Source organism: Brienomyrus brachyistius, chromosome 23, assembly GCF_023856365.1.
Source record: "Brienomyrus brachyistius isolate T26 chromosome 23, BBRACH_0.4, whole genome shotgun sequence".
NCBI classification, from domain to species: Eukaryota; Metazoa; Chordata; class Actinopteri; order Osteoglossiformes; family Mormyridae; genus Brienomyrus; species Brienomyrus brachyistius.
In genome coordinates, this window is record NC_064555.1 from 1,645,054 (window position 1) to 1,671,390 (window position 26,337).

Below are 26,337 nucleotides of genomic sequence, written 5' to 3' on the forward strand. Positions count from 1 at the left end.
GGACGGGAAACCGTGAAACTGATTTTTTAAATCTATTCAATTGCTTAGTACTTAAGGTGATGAAATTCAGAGAGAGTCTCTACTGTTGTACCCTTGAAACGAGTAATTAACATACTAACGGCCTTGAAGAAAGCAAACAGATTCTATAGCAGCATTACACCAAATAACTGTTCCGTTGATTGCAGCAAAAAGCTCATTTGAAGCTTTTTTTATGAGCTCTGAGCAAAAAGAAAAATAAACTCATGGCTTGCCGCTCTGTTTCCAGTTGGCGAATTAATATCTGTTTGTTGTGTTGATTATTTGATCATGCAATGGCGTGTTGAGGTAATACGGGATTGCAGTAACTTTAATTGTGAGAATATTGCTTGCGTGCGTGTGTGTTTGTGTGTGTATGAGTGAGGGGTGTGGGGAGGGGCGGCAGTAAGGGGAGAGGATGAGAGACAGCCCACCGTACAGTCAGTGGGTGAGAGGAGAGCGGACAGTGATCGGGTAGAAGCAGCGAGCGAGATGGGCTCAGCACACGGATCACTGTGCGAATCCGACCGGAGTGTCTCCGCGGCGCCTGTCCACTTGCTCTGAAGTCACCGTGGACCCGGACAAGAGTGGATTTTAGCTTAAATGTAAAATTGATGAAGAGAAGCATGTATTTTGGTGAGTGACTTACCCATGCTATAGCCTTTATATATTTTTCCATTTACTCTAATGCGTGGTCGTTGAAGGCTGAGCGTGAACATCTTGCAAAAGAGGACCATATGCCGGGATAGTGCGTCGTTAGGGAATCGCGTAGTTCTACTGCACACCAACAGCGTTATATAAAACAAATAAACAAAATAAGTCGGGTTTGAAATCCAACGTCCTGGGGCTTTCGGCGTTAAGCGTATGATAATTCTCACATTAACCGGGTTTAACTTCAGACAAGCTTCAAGACTGCGGGTACCAGTTGATTAAACGGGCTACTAGTTGCGAAGTATTTTAAGAAAAATAAACACATTGGTAAAATAATGATAATTTCACAGCATACCCGATAGTAACTGCACACTGTAAAACGACTGTATTCCAATTTGAAATTGTGGTTAAGACCGCATTAAAAATTAAACACACAACGTTATTCATTGTTTAAATAAATTCAAATTGCATACGATAAACTGACTATATGGTTACAAATAGCACTCAAAATTGTGGCAAGATATATATCGAATCAATTGTGCGTGAATAACGACCACCAATTCCGAATGATACAAATTATTATTGTGACAAAATCCCCTTAATTTAGCGTCCGTATAGTAATTGTATTTGAAATATACATCAAAAGTTGCGCCTATATTCAACATATAGTATGCTGATAAAATCCCAGTATAGTATGCATTGCTTATATAAAGACCAGTATCTGAGATTACAACACGTGTACTTTATATCGGACGACCTCTTAAATCCTAGGAAGTTCGTGAATGTATGAAATATGAATGAGACAATGTTGCAAAAAAATGTTATGACAGTCCAAAGGCGAAAAAAAGTGAGCACGTGCCTATATTATTGTCTTATCATGCTTAATGCTGCTTTCTGGACTACATTGATACACCTTTTTCGGACTTGCGGACGATTTTCTACCATGAGGAGAGAGCATGCAGTAAGGAAGTAACAAGAAGACATTCCCATAACAGAATGTATTTTATTAAGACTGCATGCATAAACATGCATGAATCTCAGCCTGCCCTTGTACAGAAGCGAGTCTATAAAATATGTAAAACAGAGGTTTTAATGCGATATAGCCTAACTGCCAAATGATACGCGACCGACTTAGACTAATTTTTTTTTTTTTTATTGTTTTTCTTGAAACGACCAGAATTTTACCAGCGTCAGTCACTGGCAAAATAGTTTTGTTCAGCAGATAACTACACCTGAATGTTGATTAATGAACAATTCTGAGATGGCATCATACCCTAAGACATGGGCTACAGGATAGAGAGACATTTCATTGATTAAATTAACGTCCCCAACTGGTGGACTTGCGATGCGGGAGATTCCCGCAATGGGTGTATAACCCACCTGCGCCATGAAAGGATCCGACTTGGTGTTAAAGCACAAATCCGTCATACTTCACGTAAAAATAGGCCTGTTTTTTTTAATTTCACCGTATTGAAGTAGGATCCCGCTGAACTTCTGAACTTTTACCTGAATTGCAATCCGCGAAATACCTAACAACTTGTTAGGCATAACAAGTTGCAGGTATTTGACCTAATATGATGTAATGCCGCGTATATATCTGCGTCTATATATAGACCGCCAATACAAATATAACAGAATCAACACAATTATATATAGCACCGCCACGTGGAGAGTGTGACTGCCCACGATTCACTTTTTAGCTCATATACGGTATGGCAGCGTAAGGCAGCGCTGCAGAGTCTGTGCCGCTCCCTGTTAACCTTTTAAGTGAAATATACGGCATAGCGGGGCATCGCAGCAGAATCTGTACCGCTCCCTGTTAACCTTTTAACTGAAAAATACGGCACAGCAGAGCAGGGCAGCGCAGCAGTTTGTTTTGCCCACTTTTCACATTTTAAGTAAAATATATGGCAAAGCAGCTGCCACGGCAGCGTATAGGATTCCGGGATTCACCGCTGCGGATTCACCAGGGCATCCGTGAGCGACTTGAGGCAAAGAATTACACCCTCAGCAATTAGTGGCTATGTAGTTCAATGGTGAGACGTGCCGTATTATCGTTTCATTATTTACAAAACAAGGTATTGCATTTAGCATTGACTTGTAAATATAAAGGCCACATGAAAAATAATATAGAATGTTTTTGCATTGCAGCAGAACTTGACTTTTTACGACCCTCCGAATGTCCGTTGCTGTGAGGCATTATGGGCTCAAGCAACCTCTACGCTGTAAGGATTGTTGTTGTTACTGGGTGTAATATATTGAAATCAGTTATGCTCTGACTCTAACATTTCAGTGCTTGCTTTTGAGCCTGAAGTTGATGGCTTTTGGACTTTCTTGTTTAGTGTAGGCATTAACATTAACGGAAATCACCCATGCACCACAAACCATACAGGCCTGTCTACCTGATTCCAATACATGCCTTGGTACATCTTTTGTGTGTTTAAGGTAGCCTTACAGAGAGGTCAGGGTGCATTTGAATATAATTTTTGTCCAAAAGAAGCATGATATTTTAAGGTTTTAAATATAATCTCATTTTACGTCCTTTCTCTCCCTTTAAATGTCACTTGCTTCACTCTATATTTGTCTGAAACTGCGACGGTCTTATGCAGTGTTTCCTAACCCTGTTCACATTTTTGCTTCCTGCTAGACAGTCCATGTTTTTGCTCCCTCCCAGCTCCCTGAGCAAAAGCATGGACTGTCTGCAGGTCCCCAAGGACCGAAATGGGGGAACCTTGGTCTGGTGACAGTAGCTTTGCCTAACAATGGTAGGGCAGTCCTACCCCTTCTCTCTGGACTGTGATTTTCAGCTGCCCTTAAAGTGACGAGCGCAGCAACAGGTCACCCTCCATTAGCCAGGCTAGGAGACATAGAATGGACGTCACATTCCTTGAGATGGGGGCCTGGAATGTTCCACAAGAGGAAGGGGGGTGGGGTGCTTGTTGGGCGATTGTAGGCAATAATTCATTTATCACAACAGGTATAGAGACGTGATGCAGTAAAATGCCAAGACGTCAGACTGAAAGGTGGGGACTGCCTGCTTTGCTTAATGCGTCATCTCTCAGCTATCTGATGCAAAAACAGCCCCCCCCCCCAGGGAGATTAGGAGCTAGCGTGCCGTGTGACACGTTGAACTTCCAGACGTGCAGCATGGTGGGTGGGCCAGTATGCTCACCTGGTGTCATTGTGTCAGCATCTTCCTCTGCGTCCTGAAACGAGGTGTTTTTAAGCAGGAGTCCATCATGTGGACCAGCTCGGTATTTCCGCCTGTAAACACCACAGTAAGCGTGTTTCCATTGTTATAGGGCTGATCCATAAACACTGAGTCGTGCTAAAGAGGCAGACTAAACACATTTGAAGGACAATTTGGGGAATCGAACTAGAGAAAGGTTAGATCACAGTCGTGCTTCACCTCATTGCCCACGCCGGGTTATCCTTTAAGCACCATTGGCAGCCGCCTAGGGCGCCATCTTCTGGGGGGTGCTGACTATGACAGCCAGTTTCACTTTGCCTCAGCCGCTTACCTGCAGTGTCACATGGGATTGACCGGCGATGACTCAAGCCCTCAGCCAATCCGGTGAGGCCCAAACCCATGTTACTTGTTGCGGCTTTCAATTGTGCCAGTCCACGGGGGCCCGGGGGGGTGGGTGCACTTGTTGGAGGAGCTGGAACGCTTGTCCATGCAGGACCAGACCAGGCAACGGCAGATGGCGCAGACTGCAGGAGGGAGGTTGCGAACAGGTCAAGATGTTCACTTCAAAAAAGCGTGTTGTCACACCCTCCCCCTGTATTCTTAGCTCCTGTGTATCTACAGATCCTTAATCTATGTTAACAGGCTGCCATAATGTCAGGTATTTTATGTCCGGGGGCTCAAACGTGTCTGTCTATGTCAAAAAAGTCACACTCACTTTGGCTCCATAGAGGCTGAAATGCGAGATCATTCTCCTTCTTCTATCGTTGCAGTCGGTTACTAATCTGTGAGACAAAACACCTTCTAAAATGTCTTTTTATTTTTGTGTCTTTACACAGGATTATATATTTATGGGTTTCTTCCCCATCAGAACACGACTCGTTTGATCATTTTGCTGTGCCATTAAAAGGCTGTATGGTTTTACTGGGGCTGGTGTTAGCATCCTCCTGCTTTTGGCCTTAGGGCTACTTCCTTTATCCATAGACTCCACTTCAGTGCTTAGACGCCTTTGCACATCGTCTGTCTGCTTCCCTCAGAGCTTCCCTTTAGGGCACCGTAATCCAATTAGGGGTCTTTTGAGATTATCTCTGATTGTTTGCTGCGCCTGATTGCAGGGTTATTACACTCTTCTGATTATCTGACAAAACCCCCTAAACTTACACGCCTCTTTTTTTTCTCTCCTTTGCGGTCGACTCGGTTTGTGTTCGAGTTTGCGCCCCTCAGAGAGGCGGCCGTAGGTTTGTGCTCTGGTCGCCTTTGTGGTGCCATGCAATCAGAGCTATTCACCAGCATGGTGTGTGGTCGTCTCATTCCCACAATGCACCCTGTCGCCCTAATAGGACGCCGGGCCTGCCACTTTTATTTTTAGGTTTTTGCGTTACTATGGAGAGCAGGCGGTCAGCTGTGATGCTGAAATCGATCGGAGCCCAGAATTCCGAGGATGTTCCATCACTGTTTGTCACTTTTAATATGGAATCAGTCAGTAAACTTGGGCTTATGTTTCGGTGACAAATGGGGTCTTTGCGTACCCCAGTGATTCAAGGACTATATGTCTCTAGATAGCATCAGTTCTCTCATTATTTATTCTTTCACAGCATTTCTCATTAAATCACTTAATTGTCTAAATTTCCCCTCGTTTCCATCCCCAAATGACACGTCATGTACTTACAAAAGACTTTCTGTGTTGCTGTTGGGTTGATTTCCATTTCTGGATGGTCCCCTTGGCACGACATCTGCAGTAAACAACTGCGAGGAGTCGAGCCCACGGACAACAGCGGTTTTTCTGAATGACGGTTTTGGAAGCAGGGAGCTGTAGAACGTAATGTCACAGTGTGTGTGTGTGGGGGGGGGGGATTCCGGGAAAACACCGTGATGAGGAGAGTGCACCGATCATGCACTAGTGAGGTACCGAGACGAATACGGCTTTATGCTAAAGGTGGGAATGCAGAGCCGAAGCCACAGGAAAGGCAGGAAATGGTGCAGCCTGCTCTAGACAGGGCTGGTGCAGTGCACGGGCAAGCGGGGGGAGCACTGGCACTTAATTTAGCGGAACGGGCACCCCCACAATCGGCCCAAGAGGCCGCAGGTATCAGAAGACCTAGGAGGCAGGATGGTGATCTGATCCATGGACTCAGCATTGTGAGACCTTTTCCTGCATGTCCTCCCCAGGGACGCACAGGGCACAAGGCAGGGGAGACCCCGGATGGGGTGCTGGTCCGTCGCAGGGTGCATGCGCGATGGGCAGCTCCAGGGGCGCAGCTACAGATTTTGCGCATTCGAAGGCCCCTGTAAAACGCCGGTCTCCCTAAACCTGGCAGGGTATCCATGTCCCTGCTGTGCTGCTGGCTGATGGAAACCTAGACAAGCAGGGGAGGAAGACGAAAAACTCCACACAAACACGCGTGTCCCCTCCAGTACCCCCACCCCCACCCCCGCCAAGCCACCCACGAGCAAATCGGTGAAGCGGAAACGCGTGATGAGTTTCCACAGGCTGTCTGATCTTGGCGCTGTGTCGTACTTGTCTGCTGAAGGTGACTGAGCAGGAGCTGACTGACATTTCAGGGCTGATGTCAGCTACACGCTCGAAACGTGTCTTTGCACGGCACGGCCTGAGAAATGCGGATTCCATAACGCCTTTTTTCCGTAATTTGATGAGACGGAGCTCTCTGCTTGGGAGGCCCCGGGATTTTTTCCGCTCCGCTCCTGTAGTTTCCTTGCGGCACATGCGTGTGAGAGACCTCCACTCCACAAAGAGTGCTTAACATGTCGCCCGCAGTGCGACTTTCTTCTGCATCTCCCCGGGGGTTCATGCGAACGGGGCAAATGGTGGACGTGGCACCTGCGCTTCGCGGACAAATTCCACAGTTGGCCACATTCCCTTGATGGTTCGCCCGTGGGGGGCTACATCTCCAGGTGGAAATGCGGGGTTCCTCCCCCAAGCTGCGCCCTTCTGAACCCCCCCAAGGCATTGAGTGTCTGAAACACACGCTGCATCATGCATTTGTTACACGTGTAGCATTTAGTAATCTCTGGATGATCGTCTGAACTGCTACGCTGCTATGTGCTTTCTCTTCCAGTTCTTCAAGCAATGGACAACGTTCCAGATTTTAAAACTATTTTAAGGACACCTGTCTGATATGAAACTCTTTGCTGCCTTGTTTAATTAGAGATCTCAAGAAGCCTGCCGGAATTATCATGGTAATCAAACAGAAGGTGGTGGTGTAATGACCTGGGCCTCATTCCTTGCACTATTCCGTCATGACAAATAATGTGGTGTGATGTTCAACACAAATAAAGCTTGAAAAAAGTGCCTTTTGATTAGATTGAATAGACCTAATCAACATGGAGTTTATTCTCTGGCAAATGCCGTATTCCTCATTAAGGTAACCACAACATGCCATCCTGACTCAATTACCCGGCATTTCTCAAGTCTGTCGGCTTTGTCGTTTTAATCAAAGCAAAACAAATAACCTCCTGTGCAAACTTTGTGGGCCACGGAGAAGAAAAGAGATATTAATATCAGGTGCACACGTTTTCCCACGGTTTATGCCGTATGAGATATTCATGTTGTTGTTTCAGGTGCATTATGGGTACTTTCATGCATATTAAATCTGAGGCGGTTTAATAAATGATTGCTTGGCACAACATTGAATGTAAAATTTAAAAGGGCCGTAAGAGTGTAACGTACGCAAGGTTGTGTTTTTATCGTCTTTGAGCTCGTTTTGAAGGAACGCGGCGTGAATCTCTGTGATGAGATCAGTGATGGGGTCGCTGGAGCGGGTCGCCTGATTGCCTCACTTAATTAAAAGACGAGAACGCAGGGGGGCGAGTGCGGGCCAGCCATGCCTCCCAATCACCGCTCTAGTTCGGTGACCAGAAGGATTACCACTTTATTCATGTGCAGGACCAGCAGGTTAAGTAATGCAAAATGTTAAAGACAGTTTAATGCCTTTAAAATGTGAATCGTTCGTGAGTCTTGTTGTCTGATCTGTCCCTCAGTCCTCCAGCTCCGTCCCCCCCAGTGACGGACACTTCCTGGCAGCTCACTGTGCGGGACAGCAGAGCATCTGAGGAAAATGTGCCATGTCTCAGTTGTTGTCTACAGTTTGTTTATGAAAAGATCTGTTTATGACGATGCCAGCTCAGGACACCTCGATGTTCCCATAAACTCTACAGATCGCTTTATACGGCTGCGTTGTACCTTTCAACATATACCTCTTTGTTAGAGTCTTTCCTATATGATGTGTTTCCATTTGGTCAGTCGGTTTAGGAATCGTTCTGGTCTGGATGTTGTTCCGTCATCGTTGAGGTAGATCTGTTAATGTTCTTGCTGCCCCCGTGCAGGTAACGCCGGCCACAGCGGCATCCTGCCCGCCCTGCTGCGCCCCCCGCTGCCAGCCATCCAGCCCTCCCTAGAGATGAAACAGCTCCTCCCTTTTCCTCTGGATGCCACAGTCAGCCTCTTCCCCAGCTTCAGCACGGTGAGTCACAGGTGCCGTTGGAGGGGAGTGGTGGGTGGCAGCATTACTTGTCAAGAACAAATATAGTTACTTGTGCTGAATTAACGACATTTTCGGCTGTGCCGTGTAAGGATGGAGTAGACGCTTGGAACCAGCCTGCAGGTTCAGAACCCGCCGAGGCCACATTTAGGGCCACGGGGAGCTTCCTTTAACGAGCAAGTGCCGGATATTACAGTATCAGTATCATTGCATTTGCATTCACTCGTGCGCCAGCCTGATGCACCCGTGCACAGTGACACGTGCGTTAAATTGGAGTTATGGGCCTTTGATACTGTGGCCCTGTGAGGCCTGCAGTTCTGCATCCTGCACGCAGCACTTCAAACAGGCTCATCAAGTCTGTTATTGGACAGAACAAGCCGAAATTACTGCAAACATCTACAGATTAGAAGCTGTCAGAGTGCAGCCCTATCCTGGATGAGGCAGTGAACTCTGGCAAAAAAAAAAACAATAAAAATTAAAAACATTCCCCAAAGTGGAAGTAAAATGTACCTTCTGAGGGAAAATGAACTCCTTCATTTTCTTCTCAATTTTGTTTAGAAACCAGAGCAGGCATTTTTGGGAGAGGTACAAACAGCCCTTATCTTAGTCACTCCTGGACTCACGACTCCCCATGAAATATAAAGACAACACCGACTGCACTGGTCACAACGCTTTTTGGGGGGTGTGTGTCCCCCCCAGATGGAAAGATGCAGTTTGAGGGGCACTGTGGGGAGAGCTCTTTCTTTTTGTCTGAATCTCACTAGATTGTTTTTAGCGGGGACCTGTTTGCATGGTTGTTTATTTTTTGTTTGTTTTTTGTTTGTTTTTTTGTTTGTTTTTTTTTGTCTGGCGTTTCGCTGTTTTGTGGCTCCACTTTTGTTTTTTTCTCTCCCTTTGTTGCCGCTGTCTTCATTCATGTCTCTTCGCTTATTTTTTTTTATTCTTTTGGTTGCGGCATGTTCACAGTTTGCTGTTGCTTATACTGCAGTTTGCCCTTTACATTCGTTTTGCTTTCGTGGCATTGTAGCTTGTTGACGCTGTTTGTTTCAGTATTTTTGTCATCGTTGTCGTGTGCGGTCGTTGTGCTTTAGATTTCCGGAGGACATTAGCGAGGTCGTGCCTTTCAGCCTCGGTAACATCAGTCGGGGTCGACAGACACGGGCCTCATGCCCGGATAAGCGGCAGCTTAGCAGAACCACTATTCTGAACCTGCATCTGTGTCTAAAATAAACACGTGTAGCTCGCCGGGTGCCATGCGGAGCTACTGAGGGAGGTCTTCTCCTTTAACGTGAGAGAATATAAGTGAATCATTGCCTTTTGGTGTTTAAATAACAAACTATCACGCCTGTAAATAGTGCACAGGCGAGCTACCATGTAAGTGCTGGATGTGCTTGTGGAGAGTGGATAAGGCGTCGTTATTTGGACGTCAGGACGGCGGTGAGGTAGCGTGTTTATGTCTGACACTCCATCAGTCTTCCAGTGGTGACCCATTTCCCAGCTTTCGTTACGGTTTATCGCTGCCGGCAGACCGTGGGATTGGACATGAAGAATGCTTCACTTTACATTCTGGGCCCCACCCAATAGTGAAGGGGAGGGGGGGGGGGGGGGGCTTTTACCTTTTGCGAAGGACATCTCATCTTCCTCTCTGCCCCAGATGCCATCACAGCTGAATTCCTGTTTTGCTTGTATTTCCCTCTGCGGTTGATGGAATTTTTTTTAATTGACATAGGACCCCTGTCTTGGAAAGGGGTATTGGGGGAGGGGGTTAGATATTCAACAACCAGCACAGTCGCAGAACAGCTTGAAGTGACTTATAGGAAGAAACTGCAGCTGACCGATAAATGCATCCTCTCCCGGAGTGTTCATTGCCGGAACGTCTTGGATCACTTCCAGGTGGGGGGGGGGGGCTGTGGTAAACATCCAGCCATGTGTACGTTCTCAGCAGACCCCGCTCTCACATCTTCACAGCCCTCGGTCTCACAATCCTTTGTTCCACAGCTAGACGGAGACCCCACTCTTTTTTTGGTGCGTGAATGTGGTACGATCACAGCAGAGAGATGCACACGTGGTTTCCACTGCAGGAAAGTCCAAACTCATTTTCCTTTACAGTTAAACTCCAGTTTCAGACAACTTGAGCGTGGCGACAGCGAGCCGAGCCACAGCCTCACAGCTCCAGTGCTGTGGGACAATCCCAGCCGTGGCTGTTTGCGTGTACAGCTAGCGTGATCTTCCCGTGTTCACGCGTGGTTTTCTCCAGGTATCGCGGTCTCCGTCCGCAATCTGAAGTCATGTCGTTTATGTAAAGTGGTGTTTTCGAATTTTCTATACTTTGTCCTGCATCAGATTGTCTATTGTAGGATCAGCGACAGAGTTATGGATCATAGTGCGGTTGGTAGTAGAAGGAAAAAATTGAACTTAAGATTGAACTTTTACACGTTTGATCAACCTGTTGTACCCTTTTCCGTGCATCAACCAGACTTTTCTTGTATACATTTCTATGTGAACGTTGCTAATCTGAGTCTGACATAGTGCCCCCTTCTGTTCCCAGTTTCATGCCACTCCTCTCTGTCTGTGTCCTAGAGTGTGCCCCCCCCCCCCCCCCCCCACTTTGTCTTACCTCGGTCGGCCGCATGTATGAACGGCTCCCTCTGTTTGTTTGATAACGGCGCAGTGTTGCCATGGTTTCCGGAATGTGCCGGTGCCGCAGGGGCCGGTGAGGGAGTGCTGTAGCCTCCCAGTGGGACTGGGATCCGGTGAGTCTGGGGCGGGGGGGGGGTGTTGTTCTGCGGTGCCCCATTAAAGTTCTCTCCCGCATGGGGACGTCCCACAGCTTGCCTCATTCTCGGTGGAGCCGCTGCGGATCCCATCGTCATCTCTTTGGTGTCCTGCCAGGGTCCCATTTCACCAGCACTAACCAGCCGCCCCCGTAGCAGGGGATCCTAATGCCTTTTCTAATGAACAGATGCATGTAAACCGGTGGCATGTTTAAATCTGAGTGGTTGTGCAGATTGGGGACGAGTCAACAATAAGCGCTTAATCTCTCGGGACAGCTGATCCTGGGGGCCAGTGGGAGGGAGGGGAGCAGATCAGCACTGGTGTGAGAAGTGGATAGAGGGTGTGAGAGGGGGCGAGGATTCCTGATAAGGCAGCGGGAAGGTGGAGGGCTGGCATTGGAAAGGTATGGCTGGGAATCGCACGGCAGAGATAAGGAGCGGGGGGAGGTGCTCCTGTTTCCCAGAGCGGATAACAGATCCGGGAGGGACAGCGTTCCAGCAGGAACCAGAGCCTGGAGGAGGACTTGGAGTCGGTGGGTGAAAAATAAAAGCGTTGCAGTTTGTGACGCCTGGAGTCCGCATTTGTCTCTGGGAAATGTTACGAACTCCATATCCCCCATGGAGCGATCGGCATCGATCCCCCTCCACCCCTGCAGTTTTGTGGAAAAAAATGGCAGGAGAGTGATGCATGGACCCGGGAAACCCCCCCCCTCATTGTGTACCACAGCTCTTTGCCGTTCCTAACAACGTAGCCTCTATCCACGTGATGGTGGAGAGGAAATGGAATTTTCTCTCCTTTTATCTTTTTGGTTTGTTTTCTTTCGGACGATGAAATGCAGAGAGTCACTAAGTCTGGCACGGGGTCTGGCGAAGATGACGGCTGGGTCTTTCTGGCCCCCCCACCACCAAACACGCTCCCTTTGGAGATCCGCGTCCTGCTCTGACATCACTGTCGCTGCCAAGCGCTCGTCTGCTGCGCCGCTGGACCTCGGCCAGGCCCCCAAAGCACCCGGGACCTTATTCGGCCTCCCTGTCGGCACCGGATGCATTGCACAACAGTCTCCATTCCGTGCAGAACCACCCCCCCCAGCCGCTGAGAAGCCGCACTGTAATTCAGAGGAGCATAATGAGACCAGAGGCACTTTGGAAATCAGAAGATTAGTTCCGGATTTGAGAATGAGCCGGTCGGCAGGAATCCCGAGGGCGGATTTTTCGCAGTTGGATGCCGGGCAGACAGGATGGATCTGAACGACAAGACCGGTGAGAGAAAGAGACACACGATAACCAAAGTCCCCCCCCCCCGAGCTTTTGGCAGCTTCACAGCATGGGGATTCTGCCCTGGAGGGGCAGTATTTCTGAATGCCACACTCTGGGATGCTGCGATTTGGGTTCATCCTGCTTCAGCGATTACGTTTTTTTATTGGCTCCCAGAGCAGAGTGCCCTTCCTTCCCCAGGAACATGAACAATGAACAAATCACAAACAGAAGCGTAGGAAATCTTAGCATTCTAATCAATTCAATTAAAGATTTCTTTGTACATTCGTTTAATTAATTGACTGGTTCATTTATTGACTAATCAATCCATCCATTCATCCATTTTTTGAAACTGCTTTTCGTGTTCAGGCTCACAGGGAACCCGGAGCTTAAGGCAGTGACTAATCAATGTATTACTAAATTAAAAGGCGGGCAGAATTATAGGGCTGTTTTTGTTTTTTAAATAATTGTCAGTTTTGTATATTTCTCAGATGTGAATTATGAAGCAGGAGGTAATTGAATATTTAATGATTGGTGGACGTTTAATGGCTTCGTGACCCTGACTGACAGAAAATGCTGGCTCTTGTTACTTAGTGTTAATTTGTCATTTGCGCTGCTGGGTCTGAGGGGTACAATTCTAACGAAGGGATCTCACTTCACGCTCTTATTAGAGCGAAGGACCTCATTAGGAAGAAGGGTCTGATCGTTACAGCTGCTGCTGGACACCGAGATGAGGGCTTCATAATGGCCCAGTGAGGGTCTATTAACCACGACCCAAAACGCTGCAGGTCCAGCGGAGTGGGAATACCAGCCGGGGGCGGGATGTGGGGGTCAGACGACCTGGGTCCCCCCCCCCCGACCCACTGGATCTTATCATCAGTCGGCCATTACTGCTCTGACTCTCCGTATCGCGCCTCAGACCGACACGCGGCGCCGCTCTTAAGCTGCCTTCTAACTCCTCCTTTTTCAAGCGGCATGAGTGGGGGGGTCTATTTTTGGGAAAGGTGTCGCGTGAAAACGGGGGGGGCGTGGACCTGGGCTGGAGGACCCAGAGGGAAACATGCCATACAGAGACATGGGGGATAAACAGCTGATCAATCACTGGGGGGGTACTGAGTGCCGGGGGGGGGCACTGAGGGAGGAGGGTGAGGTATGATGAAGAAGAGTCACCTTTCAGAAAGCTCTAGTGAATCGGGAAGGTGGGGGACCTTTGATGTCCATGAAATCATACATTTGTTTATATGGTTGTCTACAGCAGTACCCTGGAAGCCTAAAAACAGCACTGTGCCTATAAGCTCCCTCTACAGGACAGTAATATCCATACAGACCTATATATGGGGGCTGAGTGGGTCTTATAGTGACCTCACACCTGCCGAGAGACATGTGACCTCACGCAAGTCGCAGTGAGTGTCCCCTGGGAGTTTAGCATCTGAATGGGGCGGGGCTTGGAACTGCAAAGTACCCCGCATACCCCCCCCCCCCCCCATATTACAGTGGTCTATCATTACTGATGCAGCACTATCCTGGAGCCAAAACAGAGTCTGATGTGGAGAGCTTTGTGCAGGGAGCGAGCAAATGCATGGGTACGGGGGCGGGGGGGGAGGGGGGGGGGGGGTTTGTGTAAATCGTGGGAAGGGGGCCATAGATAAGAGTGTGGCGGCAATGGGACGGGGTGTGAGAGCAGGTGTGGTCTGTGTAGCACACCCCCCTTGGAAATGGGACAAATGGCATTCCTGTGGTCAGGGAGGGGGGCACTTTGATCAGGAATGGCGGAGATTACGTGATGGAGGCGGGACTGAGGGGGGCGGTTAAAGGAAAACAGCTGCTCCTTCCTGATGTGGAAATGCTTTGTTGTCAGAAAGATATAAAGATGGTGGCGGGGGGGCGGGGGGGGGGGGGGGTCTGGATTGTCTCAGGAATTAGGAGGGCAATGAGATATTGGCTTGGAGCTCCTTGAGGGGGTAGACGGGGATTTGGATGCGTTCCTCTGAAGGGGTTCATGGGGGCTTAAGACATCCAGGGGAGTCCAGGTGGATGATGATGTAGGCAGGATGCTCAACACCTGAGTATGCTGGCACCATACAGAGGTTCATCACGATTGGACGCTGGGGCGTCACATGGCGCGAGGGGGGTTTGGCTAAGCTCCTTTAACAAGGGCCGACTTTCAGCCAGACGGCGAATGTCTTTGCGAATGTTGACCCAGTTCTGGCCTGTGTTCAGCCTCTCCGTGTGCTGGCCCCAGAATTTCGGGTTAAACGGGCCGCTTGGAGTTGCGTATAAGTCCGGGCAGCGGCTGTGCCGTCTTCCCCGCCTCCCTCTGCCTCCGTTCATAAAACGAGCCTCATTGAGATCTGCATTGGGCTCGGAGTTTGAGGCGAATGGGATGCGCAGTAGGGGAACATCTGTTCCGACACGCCACTGCATCCCTCACTGTCCCACAGGTGCTTGCCTTCTGTAACACTAATACATCAGGACTTTGGGGCCTGAAGCAGGACTGTTGCACCCCCCCAGGCCCCGTAATGCGTTTGTTGGACCTTAATTTTGCTTAGACGTGCCAAATCCAGTGATCTGCAAGACATCGCGCCAAAGTCTCTTTCTATAGATGTTAGACATGCTTTATTACTACCATCTATGGCAATTTTATTGCAGACGAATGAAATGTTATGCTGGTGTGTTTGGGTGTGTGTGAGTAGTTGAGCGTGTGCCCTTGCCAATCACACTGTTGTTGTTGTTAGGAGGACGTGCTCAGTGCCTTAATCTGTTTGTGGTTTTTGAGTTTTTATCCTCCACATGTGCTCTGGTTGTGGGGGGGCAGGGGGGGTCCATCCCTGCAGGAGGTCTTCAGCTCTCTGTGGAGCAGCTGCTCCTTTGGGCCTAATTTCGGAGCACTTACGCCTCACACACTCCCTCTCATCCCATTATGTTTTATGGAGAGCGTCTGTGAGGTACACGGCGCCCCCTATGGGTGGCAGAGCAGGCACGCAGATCCTGATTTTTTTTTTCACATCTCAAAAACATTGGCTGGACATCTGGAGTCCCGCGGCCCCCCGTCCGTTATCGGAACAAGGTGCCTCTTTATCCGAGGGTCCCCCTGGATGTCCGCCGAGGCCCGATTTTCGCCAGCTCTGCGCTCATAAATCAGCAAAACACGTCAGGGCTGCGGGCAATCCCACCCCCCGATGAAAAACAATGGGTACATGCACCAAGAGGAATGACGCCATGAGGGGACTCGCTGCGGTGGGGGGGAGTACCGGCAGTTAGTGCCGCCGGTTAGCACGCCATCAGCGAACGCCTACTCACAGCCGATGCGTAGATGCTTTTTATGGAGAAAAAGAGAGGCCGTTGTTATGACAACTGGGACAGATTTAGGATCGTGTCGGAACAGCATGCACCCTGAGAGCAGTGTGTGAGGCCGTGAGCATGTAGGAATTACGTGGCACCCGTCCATACGTCTGAGATCGCGTAACGCATCTTCATCGCACAGCAGAGGACGGTGTCCTAACCTCGGCTGCCCCACCCTTTTCAGGCGTGCTGCCGTCTGCACGACTGTGGTCTGGCAGTACAAGGAAGCACTGTGGCCTCACACCTCTGGGGTGGTGGGTTTGAATCCCACCTCTGCTCTGTGTGGGTTTGTGGAGGGTCCAGTGTTCACCTGTGTTATGTAGGTTTCCTCCTGGTGACTCTGTTTGTTTCTGCAGTCCAAAAGCATGCAGTTTGGCTAACTGGGGTCTCGTAATTGCACATAGTTTATGGTTATGTGTATGTGTCCCGGAATGGGCTGGCATCTTGTTCAGGGGGAACCCCGGCCTGGTGCTCTGTGCTGAGCAGAATCTCTACTTCCTCTGGACCCTGACCAGAATAAGTGATTGGATGATGGATGGATGGATAGATGGACGGATGGATGGATGGACAGACATCTTTTCTCTTTTTTGACCTCATCTCTGTTTTCTCACAGGTGTGTGTGTGTGAGGTGGCATTGTGGCCCCATGCCTACAGGTCTGCGTGTGTGTGTGTGTGTGTGTGTATGTGTGTGTGTGTGTGTGTGTGTGCGTGTGTGTGTCCTCTGCTTTCTCTGCATCCTGCGATACTCCCCCGGTCCTCGTGACCTTGGTCTGTATACATAGACATTCCTATAATACGGGGTTTTTTTATAAACCTGTGTATTCATATATATTTATTCTGTTTTGCTTTTTTTTTGTTTAGCGGTCACATGTACCTCGCGGTGGTCAGAAGGAGGCCTGATCCAATCTGGGGCGAGAGGGAGGTTTTCCCGCATGAGCAGATCTGGGGGGGGGGGGGGGGGGGGCACTGGAACTTAACAACCTTCATTTATTTGTGGCCTAAACAGTCTGAAGGACACAGAGGGGGATGTGTGCGTGGTAGACAGAGATTTCACTTGGGAAACAGTCGACAATCACACCGTCCGGTACATTTGCGTTGTGGTTCTGCGTTCGTGCTGACAGGACGACGAAGAAGACCAGACTGTTGGCAGCTCTGGGTTCATCGTCAGCCATGTCATGTCAGGGGTTGTTGCATGACTAATGTTTATGGTCGATGGGTGTTACAGATTACACATTATGTGCACATATCTGTGTATTTACACAGCCGGCTTTCCTCTAACATGTCACACATTGACGACTGCCTGTTAGTGACTCCTGCGTCTCTCACCCCAGAGTGTGGTGGGGGTCCCCACCGCCAGAGCCGACAGCTGCGCTCGGATGCTGGAAGACCCAGGCCAGTGGACGGGCGCACGTGTGTGAGCGTGAGTATGACCAGACGGGAGTCTGAGTAAGGTGATATGGAGCAAGCATGAGTGTGGTGGGACAGGAGTGAGTGTGAGTGTAGCAGGAAGGGCATGATTCGGAGTAAGGTAAGATGGAGTAAGCATGAGTACAGCAAGGCATGAATAATGAGTGTGGCAGAACGAGCACGAGTGTGGGTTTGAAGGGATGGAGTGTGCGCAAACATAAGTATGACATGACCATGAATATGGCAGGACAGGAACAATTGAGAGTATGGTGGGACAGACGCAAGTGTGAGTGTGGCAGGAGAGGAGCAAGTCTGAGTATGGTGAGATGGAGTGAGTAGGAGCATATAGCAAGAGAATGGTGTGAGTATGGTGCGAGTATATTATGAAATGGAGTGAGTATGGCAGAACAGAAAGAGCGTGAGTATATGGTGGGATGGAGCAGGTGGGAGTATGGTGGGGACTGAGTGGGTGAGAGTATGGTGGGACAGAGCGAGCACGAGCATATGGTGGGATGGATTGGCTGGAGTATGGTGGGACTGAGTGAGAGTATGGTGGGACAGAGCAAGCACGAGCATATGGTGGGATGGATCGACCGGAGTATGGTGGGATGGATTGGGGCGGAGTATGGTGGGACTGAGCGAGTGAGAGTATGGTGGGACAGAGCAAGCACGAGCATATGGTGGGAGGATTGGGCGGAGTATGGTGGGACAGAGCGAGCACAAGCATATGGTGGGAAGGAAGGAAGTATATTGTATGGCGAGATGGAGCATGTGCAAGAGTGATGGTGTGAGTGTAGAGGGATGGACCATGTGCGTGTGGGTGCATGAGATGGCCAGTCATGCGTCCTGCCCCCCCCCCCCCCCCCCCCCCGAGCAGGGCATCCGTGTCGGTGTGATGTATCACCATGGCGTCCGACTCATCTAAGAGAAGGCCTCAGTAATTAGAGGAGCAATAAGAGTTAGGATTACCCTGGACAGGCCATTTGTCCTACTTTACTTAACGGTGAGTCAGCTGGACATTCAGGGCAGGATTCAGAGTCCGTGCTGAACGAGCATGCTTGAGTGTTCCCTAATTAAAAGAAAGCAAGGTTTAAGATAATAACGCCAGTGTTGCTTTGTACCAAATTCCCCAGAGTAATTACAATGCATAATCATATTTTATCTGGGATTATTTTATCTACAGTGTGACCAGAAATAATATATTGGCTCATTACCACTAAGACAAAGTGGTTAATTTTCTGGCCTTGCTCAATGGGTTTTATTCTGATTGGTTAATATCACCCGTCCTGCCCAGCTGAATTTCAGTCTATTTGCATGGTAATTGAGCACAATAATTTTACCAGATGCTCCTGTATCTGAGCGCCTCCAACAGGCACCTCCCTCAACTATGTATAAGGTCGTGATCTTCACTCACTGCTTTTCCGACGCTCTTACCTGGACAGAAGGTTAAACCTGTGCCTGACCACCTGTGCCTGACCACCTGTGCCTGACCCACCTGTGCCTGACCACCTGTGCCTGACCCCGACCTCCCCAGAGGACCTCCCCACACTTTTGAGGGCTTTAATATGGTCAGCACTGTCTGAAACGACAGGCAGATAAAATCTGGAGGATGGTCTCACAGTGAGGAAGAGGATGTGTCACCGTGAGGAAGACGATGGTGTCACAGTGAGGAAGAGGATGGTGTCACTATGAGGAAGAGAATGGTCTCACAGTGAGGAAGAGGATGGTATCACAGTGAAGAAGAGGATGGTCTCACAGAGAAGAAGAGGATGGTGTCACAATGAGGAAGAGGATGAGGACACAGTGAGGAAGAGGATGGTGTCACAGTGAGGAAGAGGCTGAGGTCATAGTGAGGAAGAGGGTGAGGACACAGTGAGGAAGAGGATGGTGTCAAGCCAGGTCGGGTTGGGCTGGGGGGTCTTGGCTGTCAGGGTTCCCTACACATGGTGACCAGAGGCTTTGCTCAGCTCTAAGGGATGTTTAAGTGTTGCTGCTGGGCCCTGCTGTAAGGCGCTATATCAGAGAGCGCCCACACCCAAATCCCAGCACCCCTCTCACACTGCACCACTGGTTTATGTTTCGGGCTTCTGCCAAACCCTCCAAAAGCCAAGGCCCCAAAAGCTGGGCATCTGCAGTTAGGGGGCCCCGGGCCTTATGGGGCCCCTGAGGGCCAGCTCTCTCTTATTACCACTTTACGGCTCCTTCCATTAGGCTTAAAAGTCACAGTTTTTTTTGCATCAGAAAGCAGCGCTTGGGTTTTATTTAACTGCGGTCAATAAAAGCTTGTGGTTAAACATCCAGCGATGGGCAAAATAGCATTCACCACCACGGATTTTGTTTTTTATTGTCGAATTTTGTGGGGCTATAAAGTGGTCTGTTAGGTGGACTGTGGTCATGGGGGGGGGGGGGGGGGATCTCTGACGCGCCAATGCGGGCAAAACACAGCCTGGGCGGAGTTTGGGAACGGCACGATCTCCAGCTGTTTCGGGTGCAAAGTGCACGCGGGGGGCTTGGAGCCCCGAGGGGCTCGGCATGGAGCGACGGAGTCTGCTCGTTCCCTGGAAAGCGGTGACCGGGAACGCGGCCGGACGGCTTACGGAATGGAATTTGCTCGGGGGGACAGGCGGCCCACTGAGCGTGCCAGAGAACTCACGGCAGGACTGGAATAAAACGACGAAATATGGGAAAACAACAGCGCAGAGAAAGGGCTATTTGTTACTCCTCTCCGACTGTTTCTGTGAGTTTCACATCTTTTGTTGTCATGCTTTCAGAATCACAGACATACATCATATGAAGGCAGTTTCAGCCATATAGACTAAAGGTGGATTTTTATAGTTAGGCGTCTTCTGCAGAGTTTCAAAGCATATTTTGTGAGAAAAAAGGGTGTTTAACCAAGAAGGGTGTAAAGTTCTTCCTGAATCACTACCCCCCTCTGGCTAGTACACTGGAACGTTCCCCAATGCCCCCCCCACCAAACTCGCCGTTCCCCCTTCTCTCTGTCAGCTTATCTCCCGCCCCTCTCAGCAAGCCCTGGCATGTTATCTGGATTGGGGGGGGGCACTTCTCTTACAAAGCCTCTCTCATGAATTCACCATGTGAGATTTATGCTGGAGTTACATAAGCCAGGGGGGGGGGGTTGTTGTGGTGAGGGGGGGCAGGGGCAGTACTCCTGCCCAAGGCAAATCATGTACATGTGTTATGCATCAGCACAGCTGAATGTCTGTGACTGTGTTTGCTGAACATCACAGGCGGTCTGTTCTATAATCCACCCAAGTCACCTTTTACCCCAAGTGGGGTTAAACTGTACAGGTTTATATGAAGGGCAGGGTCATATTTAAAAATGCAGGGCCCCCTGACAGTCACCTTGCCCCCCTCCCCCCAATTTTACGTGTTCAAAGGCCCCTGACAAACTGCAGGGCCTCCAGAATCTGCCGGGGTATCCATGCCCCTCCCGCAGCCCTGTGAATGGTGTCATGAAATGTTTCAAATACCTCTGGAATGCATCTTATAAACAGCAGGGGGCGTACTGGTTAAAGACCTGTGAGTGGAGAGAAGTCGGCCCTCGAAATGGTGTCCAGGCCTTCAACAGGACTGTTAGTCTTGTGCAGGTCTTGGCTACCAGAATGCTTTTCCACTGAGAATTACACTTAGAATTTCTAAAGCCACGTTGTAGATCTTTAACTTCAGTATTAAGTGGAGAGCTTCAGACTTGTCATCCAGCTAATTTCCCCCTTTTTGGCAGGAATATTTGGGCCGTCACAGATCCCGGCAATCAAGGAAAAGACGAACTTTAGTTCCCCCTTATCGGGCCGAGACCCATGAGCCAAAATCTCCGAGCCAATTAAAGCTATTGAGAGCTGCAGCACCTTGTCAGGAGCCTATTTAAGTGGCCCGAGCTTGGGGGGGACACTCCGGGAGGTTCATCTTGGGGGTGCGCCTTCTGCGTCTCAGTGACGATGGCAGACCCCCCGGCGTGAAGCAGAGCACATGACATATTATCATTACCCCCCTTGGTCATAAAATTACCAGGTCAGCTAAAGTACAACTATGTAAGATCTCATCTTCCAGCTACGTATGAAAACTTACCATAAAGTTATGAGAGCATGTGGAAGGAATTGAACCAAACAGTTCAAAGGCAGCAATTTATGGGGTTTTTTTTAATTAATGGTAGACTTTGATGAGTTGTACATGATATAGTTGTGACCTTTCAGGTACTTCATTGACTATGGAATTCCTTTTGAAAGCAGACATTGAGACCATTTCTGTAATGAAACACACTTGAGGGCTTCTCTCTTGGTTCTGGTTGGCACTGCGACACATTCTGTAGGTGTGGACCCAGTCTGTAGTAAGGAAAGTGGCCTCTCTTCAGGAAGACCGGTTCTGACACTGGACTGGTTCCATCCTGGGCTCACCATTAGGTAGCTCTTCCATCTGGATATTTTGCTCGCCTCAGTGAGATAACTCAGCTCCATGATGGGGTAATGGGAATATTCCATTGATTAAATTATCTGCTTCAGACCTATGCTGGTTTACACCACACCGGAATCCTAAATTGAAGGATATTCCATTTCTAAAATTCAAATGGGGTAGTATATTTGCATTTTCATCTAATGTTGAGGTGATTAATTTTTCAATCAGCATGTCAAATATATTTTTTATAATCGCCGCTCATCCTTAAGCACGCGTTTGTTTGCATTCCATTAAAACAATTTCGGCATTATCTCGGCTCGGAGATTGATTGTTATTTGAAGAGTATATGTTTGAATAAAAAAATCCTTAATTGCTAATTAAAATTCTGGATGACTCTGAAAGTCTGCCTGGGGGTTCAGTGGGTAGCGTTGGGGTTTTCTGCCTCCTGGGTTGCCCCCCCCCTCCGGCTCTGCGTGTGACATCTGTGTGTTGTCCCCTGTGATGGACCAGTGTCACCTGCCATGTACCTGATGTTGTCCGCGTTAGGCTCTAGGCTCATCAAGACGCGGTGCCGGATAGGGAATGGAGGGGTAGTGTTGCTGACTGGACCCTCTATCAGGACAGCCCTGTGCTTCTTAAACACCATGACAAATGCTTGGTAAATCTGAGCCAAGCTTTTCCAGGGGCTGGTTTTTTCCCTCTTTGACAATATGCCCTTGAGTACCACAGCAGCGGACAGCCGCTGAATAAATGAACCTCTTATCTCCGAGCTCAGTAGATTTAGTATGAGTGCTTTGCATTTCCAAAGGCGTCAGTCCGTGAAACATGCCAACCCCCCCCGTCCCCCCCCCCCAGTGGCAGGAATGGACCCTGCGCCTTACCTTTGTATCCCTATCGCTGGGTGTAAACACTAACAAAGACGCCCGTAAGTCTTCTTTATACCAGTACTCAGGAGGGAGGAGCAATACTTTATCTTCTGCTGCAAAGGCCGATGCAGCGACTGAGGAGGAGGGTGTTTGTGTGTGTGTGTGTGTGTGTGTGTGTGTGTGTGTGTGTGTGTCTTGGGGGGGGTTGATTTAGAATGCCGTGTCAAAAGGCGAGTTAATTGGATTCTTATTTCTCTTTTCGCAGATGGACCCGGTTCAAAAAGCCATAATAAATCACACGTTCGGACTCCCCCTGCCCCCGAAGAGAAAACCCATCGTGGTGTGCAGTGTGTGCCGACTCAAATTTAACTCTGAGGTGCGTAATGCAGATCGCATGCTAGTCTGCACAGCCACAAATGCACGCTTTCAGGTACAACAGACACGCAGCGTTAATACAAATAAATGCTCAGTGTCTGGCATTTTCACTATGTAGTATTTCTCAATAATAAAGTCCTTTTCTTGGATTTATATGTGTATGGCTGCATGAAGTTTTAGTGTGTTTGTTATGAGAATTGAAATATATAGCATAGCTTTTCTTGGTCAATTCCAGAGTGTCATACATCAGGAGGATAAACTAGTGAAATTATTGGTTTTTTTTTTTCATAAATATGCAGTGAGGTGCATATTTTGACTCATTATTTCTTGGCTTTAAGTTACTTGGGTGTCTCAGCTGCTCTACACTGTACTAGATGAGCACCTCCTACAGGACAGGCAGCCAACTGCAAGCCGCCGGGAGGCATAAAACATCACTTAACGTTTGGCCGGGGTTTTCCCCAGCGGTGCGGTATCTTTGTGAGATATTGAATCAGAACTGACAGAAACAAAATAGCAAATAAAAAAGGCACATAAGCGTATATTTTCGAGTCGAATTGGCTGCATGTTGGTAGATGAGTTGGGGTAATGAACTGAGGAAAAAAGGATGTTTTTCTTAGTGTCACCCACGTAACTTCTCCACTAAAGAGAAGATAAAAAATAATTACATTTTTTAAAAAACGCCGAACAAAAATAAGAGCAGGTAAATGTGAAACAGCTGGCAGGTAAATGATTAGGCAAGTGGTAAAACAGTACAGCCCGTTATATATGCCACAATATCTCTAGAGGGCAGCTATTTATAATCCTGGCAGCAACCAGTAAAGTTTATTATACCAAGCGTTGTTGATAGTGTGAGATAGAGAAACACGGTTGTCACAGCGGAGGAAATAAGGCCACATTTGCACGGTTATGACTGCAGTTGTCTTTTTTTTTCTTTTGCCAAGAAGAGGAATCTGGAGTTTTAATCCAGGCAGAAAACGCGCCAAGCAGCCACTCGCTGGCTGGCAGAGCAAATTAACCATCCTGTCAGCTAGAGATTTCTGACACGTCATTAAACGGCTGAAAATGTGTTTTTTTTTTTTTTTATTTGAAATGGAGCAATTTCGAAAGTCAGAATATGTTTTTTTTTATTCTTTAGTACCATACAGTACGTCATAAGGAAAATAAGATGATAAACTTTACAAATGATCTGGTCACACTGTGTGTGTGTGTGTGTGTGTGTGTGTGTGTGTATTATGTTTATATTACATTCCGGGGACTAAATATGCCCGATAATGTGACAATAACCTGTTTTTTTGTGGGGAGGATTTTCCCCCACAAAGATCTGTGAATGCAATCAAAAAATGTGTATTTATATATATATACATATTTTAGCTGGTTACTCATGGTTAGGGTTAGGGATGGGTAGGGTTAGGGTCGTCGTTGTTGGGATTTTGCCCGTATTAATGAATGGAGAGTCCCCACAAAGATATAATTACAAATGTGTGTGTGTGTGTGTGTCTTTCTGTCTGTCTGTCTCTAAGATATCTGACATAAAATAAATGACCATGTTTGGGAGTTTCATTTACCATTGACCGATCCAAGAATTACTCTGTATTTTGTTCCAACTCAACTAGTTGGCCTAATCGCTCCATTTAGTAATGAATCATGCATACTAATAACCATTCCTTTTTCCAGCATTTCCATCAAACTACCATTCGCAGGGTTTCCTTTCTCCAATTTTTTTCCGGCACAATGCACTGCTCCACTATACTTATTCATCTAGCAGACATTTCAGTCCAACGCGACACACAATTGAAGGAGCAGGGACAGCCAATCCCTGGAGTGATCGAGAGGTTGCTCCAAGGGGATCTGAACCAGCAACCTTCTGGGTCCTAACTCACAGAGCCACACACTGCCCTGTGCAGCAAAACTTTATCATTTGAAAAATCATTTAATGCCATTTTTCTTGCCAGATTGCTCTAATTGAGGGTAATTGGGAGGCAAACTCGGACCCAGACGAACCTTCAGATGCCTCCACAGACCCTGTGAGTTAATGGCAGATGAGGAGAATGTTAGCAAGACTCCCCATTTTAATTTCCTCCTGGTACCCAAGCTATCTTCTTGAAATATTGTATTCCTTATTGAAAATGAATTTTTTTTTAAGACTTGTAGTCACCAGCTCAGCCTCTTCCGCGCTGTACTGCGGGTGTTAAACCAACATCATTATAAAACACTATACCGTCGCCATATTCCCTCTATTAAAAAAGCTATTTGTTCTGCCAAGGTCTTGAAGGTGTCAGTTATTTATTATAACCCCCCCCCATTCTTATTTCCTCATTGGAGACCATTTCCCTCATAATCACCTTCCATCTGAACCATTAATCACAGCCCGCGCGGGAATCGCCAAGGTAACGTCTGCTAACCCGCCATCCATCTCCGATGGGATGAGGGAGACTCTTTGTTTATTACCGCGGCGGGCTCGATACTCCGCCTGTCTGTCTCGGATCTCATCCCCGGCAGACCCCTCGATACTCCGCCTGTCTGTCTCGGATCTCATCCGCAGCAGGCCCCTTGATTTCCAAATGTCCAGTTTTACCGCAATGGGAAGTTTGGCGAGAAGTTTCAGCGGCACCTTGAATTCAAATGTCTGGGGTTTGCAGGCGAAATATTGTTTTTCAGGTGGCAGCTCAAGGCACCCACTGCCTGGTGCCACGTTTTGGTCCAGGTTTGGAGATTTCTGGTCGCCATGAACCGGTTTTCGCTCTGTGCCTCTCAGCCGTCAAACGTAGCTTTCTGAGAGGATAACAGACGTAAATGATCTGCAAAGTCAAATGTTGTTTTCCCGCTTTAATGGGCACCGCGGCTGTATTTCATAGCACCTGGGACCCTGTCTAGATGGTATTTACATGTTGGCATGTGGGAGAAAGGTTGTTCGAACAAATATTAAGATAGGAAGGGATTTGTTTATGCCAGGGGCCGCTCATTCAGGATTCATCAGTTGAGGGAAAAGGGGCAAAATGAAATGTTTGGCTGCAGTTGCGAATATATATTATATATGGACAGATATAGGCACATCTGTCCATCCATCCATCCATCCATCCATCCATCCCTCTTGTAAACACTTACCCAAAACTCTGCAGCTTGTCTCAGAAGGCACAGTGTGCAGGATACAAAGATACAAAGATGAATAACAGTCAGGATAATGCAGAGGATTGCAACCACTATATGTTAATGGGTAAGAACAAATAATTAAAATCGATATATTATGCAGTAAAAGGGAAAGAATGTGACCATGGCAAACTGATGCAAGGCGGATGGATCGTGCTGCCTGCCATCATGTCCAGTCGCTTTACAGAGTCTCAGAAGCTGATAATGTAACACGGGTACGACAGACTTGGAGGACGGACAGGTCCGAGCATCGTGTTTATCTCAGTACTTTGCTGTTTAAGGGACAGCAAAGCCTGCTGGGAAAGTCGTTTGGATTTTGGGACAGAGGTGCAGACTGGGAATGAAGGGGCAGGCCTGTGTCGTCATGCCGGCGTCTGTGCAGACTGTGGTCTTAATGACTGCCTTCCTGC

The 26,337-nt window shown here is 48.2% G+C and overlaps 1 protein-coding gene across 1 annotated transcript in view; it reads left to right on the forward strand.

Annotated features, from left to right (window-relative positions):
- The first annotated feature begins 434 nt into the window (after positions 1–434).
- Positions 435–26,337, forward strand: part of LOC125719371 (zinc finger protein 385D-like) — a 31,942-nt gene continuing 6,039 nt past the window's right edge. Inside the window, 3 exon segments of the mRNA XM_048994076.1 lie at positions 435–651; positions 8,198–8,334; positions 22,671–22,781. Of these exon segments, the coding sequence (XP_048850033.1) occupies positions 630–651; positions 8,198–8,334; positions 22,671–22,781 (270 nt within the window). The 5' untranslated portion in view covers positions 435–629.